The sequence below is a fragment of the Schistocerca serialis genome, chromosome 2 (assembly GCF_023864345.2).
Source record: "Schistocerca serialis cubense isolate TAMUIC-IGC-003099 chromosome 2, iqSchSeri2.2, whole genome shotgun sequence".
Classification (NCBI taxonomy): domain Eukaryota; kingdom Metazoa; phylum Arthropoda; class Insecta; order Orthoptera; family Acrididae; genus Schistocerca; species Schistocerca serialis.
This window is the reverse complement of record NC_064639.1, coordinates 480,411,135-480,414,221: the sequence shown is the minus strand read 5'-3', so window position 1 is coordinate 480,414,221 and position 3,087 is coordinate 480,411,135. Positions and strand designations below refer to the sequence as shown.

General features: G+C 45.7%; 1 protein-coding gene across 1 annotated transcript; it reads right to left on the bottom strand.

The window, feature by feature from the left end:
• Positions 1-600: 600 nt before the first annotated feature.
• On the bottom strand, positions 601-2,127 carry LOC126456104 (26S proteasome non-ATPase regulatory subunit 5-like). Its single transcript, XM_050091859.1, has one exon. It carries the CDS (start codon positions 2,125-2,127, stop codon positions 601-603), a length of 1,527 nt encoding a protein of 508 aa, XP_049947816.1.
• Positions 2,128-3,087: the final 960 nt, after the last annotated feature.

Below are 3,087 nucleotides of genomic sequence, written 5' to 3'. Positions count from 1 at the left end.
GTTATATATGTGCGCGTGTAAGCGCCACAGTACTTGACAATGGAATAAATTTCTGAAACGTGTCGCGCTTTTCGTAAAAAAACCTGCGTGACAGTTATTTTTAATTTATGTTCACAAAGCTTCTAGCTTTCGATAACACTATTTATGATGGATAGCTACTTAAGTAAAACGATCTGCTGTCCAAACTGGCTTCATCCAAAATTTTGATTTAACGTTTATTTACGTATTTATTTTTATGACTCTTGATGGATCCTCAACAATATGATCAGTCATTACAGTATAGATACATAAAAATTATAATACTTACATTTCATTGCAAAAGCTATGAGGACGCGATACGAAAATGCATTACATATAGCATACGATATGATCACACCATAACCATAGTGATAGCAGTGTGATCATGAAAATGTGTTTGCTAGATGCAGTTTCAAGAAAATTGTACTGTGTTACATGGATAGACGAAGAGCAAGTACTAGAAAATGAATAGCTTTGTTGGCTTGCAAAGGATAATGTAAAGTAGAAAATCATTTGCAAGAGTTTTTATGGAATAATCTTTTTCAAAGACCGAGAAAAAAAGGCTAAAGCGTGGAGTGAAGTTTACTCGTCTTCCTCAAACGCTACTTCAGCCTGCAGATCGACGTAGAATGGGCCCTGCTGGATGAAGGTATTCATTTTGTCAAGGGCCTCAAATCCGAATATTTCGTGAGCTGAATGCGCAGCGACGATGGTCTGCACGACGTTGTACTTGGCCTCTTTGCACAGCTTGCTGGGCTCGCCGGACCTGTCGAGCAGAAAGTCGACGAGTCCTGGGTAGTCGCGGATAAGCTGCAGCCCCCAGGGCTGGCCAGCGAGCACGCTGAGCAGCTGCAGACAGGCCATCTTGAGCGCGGGGAACGGCTGCCTGCACAACGCCACCACCACGTCCAGTGGCGAGCCGGACGCTTCCGTCGAGAACCAGCGGCTCGTCAGCGCCAGAGTCTCCGCCGACTGGTCGCTGCGTTGCAGATCGACGGCGCAGGCCATCGCGTTCAGAGCGCGGACCTTGTACTCCAGGGGCAGGGTCCTGGCGAAGTGCTTGAGTCTAGCCATCAGCTCCGGCATGGCCGTTCCGAGACCGTCCAAGACGCGCTTGCCCGCCACCGGCTCAGCGATGTGACCGATCGTTTCCATGGCGACGGATTGCAGCGACAGGTCGCTGTCAGGTGCAGCGACTATTCCGAACAGCTTCGGCAACACGGAAGGGCACGCCTCGTGAGCTTCGGCAGGCCTCGCGTAGAAAACGCTACCGAAGAACCTGACGTAGCCGGGGAGGACGAAGGTGTCCAGTGCTGCAGGGTGGGAGGTGCATAGCTTGGCTTCGGCGTGGGCGAGTAAGCTAGCATTCTTCAGGTAGTAAAATCCGTGTTCCGTCGAAGCGATTTTGGACAGTACGGAGAGGATGTTGAATTGGAACAGGACGTCGTCACCCTTCAGTTCTTCTAGCATCTGGCCCAAGAAACCACACTCGACGCTTTTCGTGAGCGCACTGTCCAAACTAGCAGCTATGTCACCCACGAATTCGTAGCCCCTGAGACGATATTCGTCACTGTGGCTCATGAACTGATTCAGGCAGCGCATCAAAGGTTCGGAAAAGAATGCGTCCAGGCCGGACTTGGTATCGCACACCTTGACAAAGAAACGCTTTGCTGCTTCGGTCACAGCAGAGTTGTCGGAAAAAACACAAGGCACTGTCGTGATAAGAAAACCGTCGTCACGCAGCACTGGCACAAGAGAATCCATTTGAGCAGCACGCAGTAGCTCCCTGATGGCTAGGAGCTTCACCTCTGCTGTGGGGTGTGCGATGGCCTCCTGCAGCAGCTGCCCGTATTGGGCGAGTACCTCACTGCTGTCCATCGAGTTTAGGAGACTTCTTAGGATGTCTCCTGTGATCATCACTTCGTCCATTTTACTGCTATTCAGGCACTCGAATATCGTACTGATCTGAAGGCTCCTCAAGTTTTCCTCCAGTGCGTGCTTTTCCAACCTTTTCACCGCTGCGAGCATTTCTGAAAGCACTGCCAGCCTGTCTGGCTCGAAAGGAAGTCTATCAGAAAGACGGTGCAAAACGGATGTGTCCTCTTCCATCGCCATGCACTTAGAATTTATCTTGCACAAACTTTTAACTGCCGGCGCGTGGAGTAAGCGGACAACGGTAGAAACTATTTTACAAGGAGATTATAGATGGTGCTTGCTCCATGATTAGTGCATCGCTTACTGCCCACATAGTTTAGCAATATCTATGGAGTGAACGTAGGGCAGTGCTCATTTGGCCAACATCAAACCGAAATAGCCACACCACACTGGTATGACGCTGGTGTTTTGTGCTAAGATCGAAACTTCAATATTACAAGTATTTGCTCTGTCTCCACATATTTATGTACTAGTAATAACAATGGTGCTGAATTGTTGCTTTTAGAGATCAAGATCGAAATTCAGTTACGTTTCATAGGTAAGTAAAAAGGATTTGTAACTTACGTTCTTGAAAAAGAAAAAAACATTTCTCTATATTTCATTCAGTAATTCTGAAGGAAAATGTCTCGTTATGATAGAATAATATAAGCGGAGGTTTTGGAATACGAGAGAGGTGGTGAACAGTCCAATACGAAACAACTGGCATCCGTCAGGTATTTTCTCTTGTGTGTCTGTACTTATAGCCATACGTGTTTCTTCTTTCCCTGAACTTGTGATTGTAAATGGTGTCAAAGCTTGGAATAGTTTCTTCCAATTTGTAAAACAGACTTAGCATCCCAGATACTATTTTAACTCCCAACTATTATTTTAAAAGCAAAGCAAAATGAATTAATTACTCTCTTGTTACTTCCTAAACATTAACGAGAATCTGTGAACTAAAGCGTTGGGAGTATATAATAATCAATTGCTCTAACAAAGTTCACTTTCAGAATACTGAAAATAAATTTCTGTGTAAGCATATCCATCTTGTAACACTAACTTTTTCGTCCTCTTTCGTTTCTGTTACTCGAAAATATTTGATTTATGAACCGCCGTGTAATCACATATTGTGCCACTACTAGTGCATCAGCATTT

Excerpts from the sequence above, each read along its gene's own strand:
- LOC126456104 (XM_050091859.1), bottom strand. The coding sequence starts at position 2,127 with ATGGAAGAGGACACATCCGTTTTGCACCGTCTTTCTGATAGACTTCCT.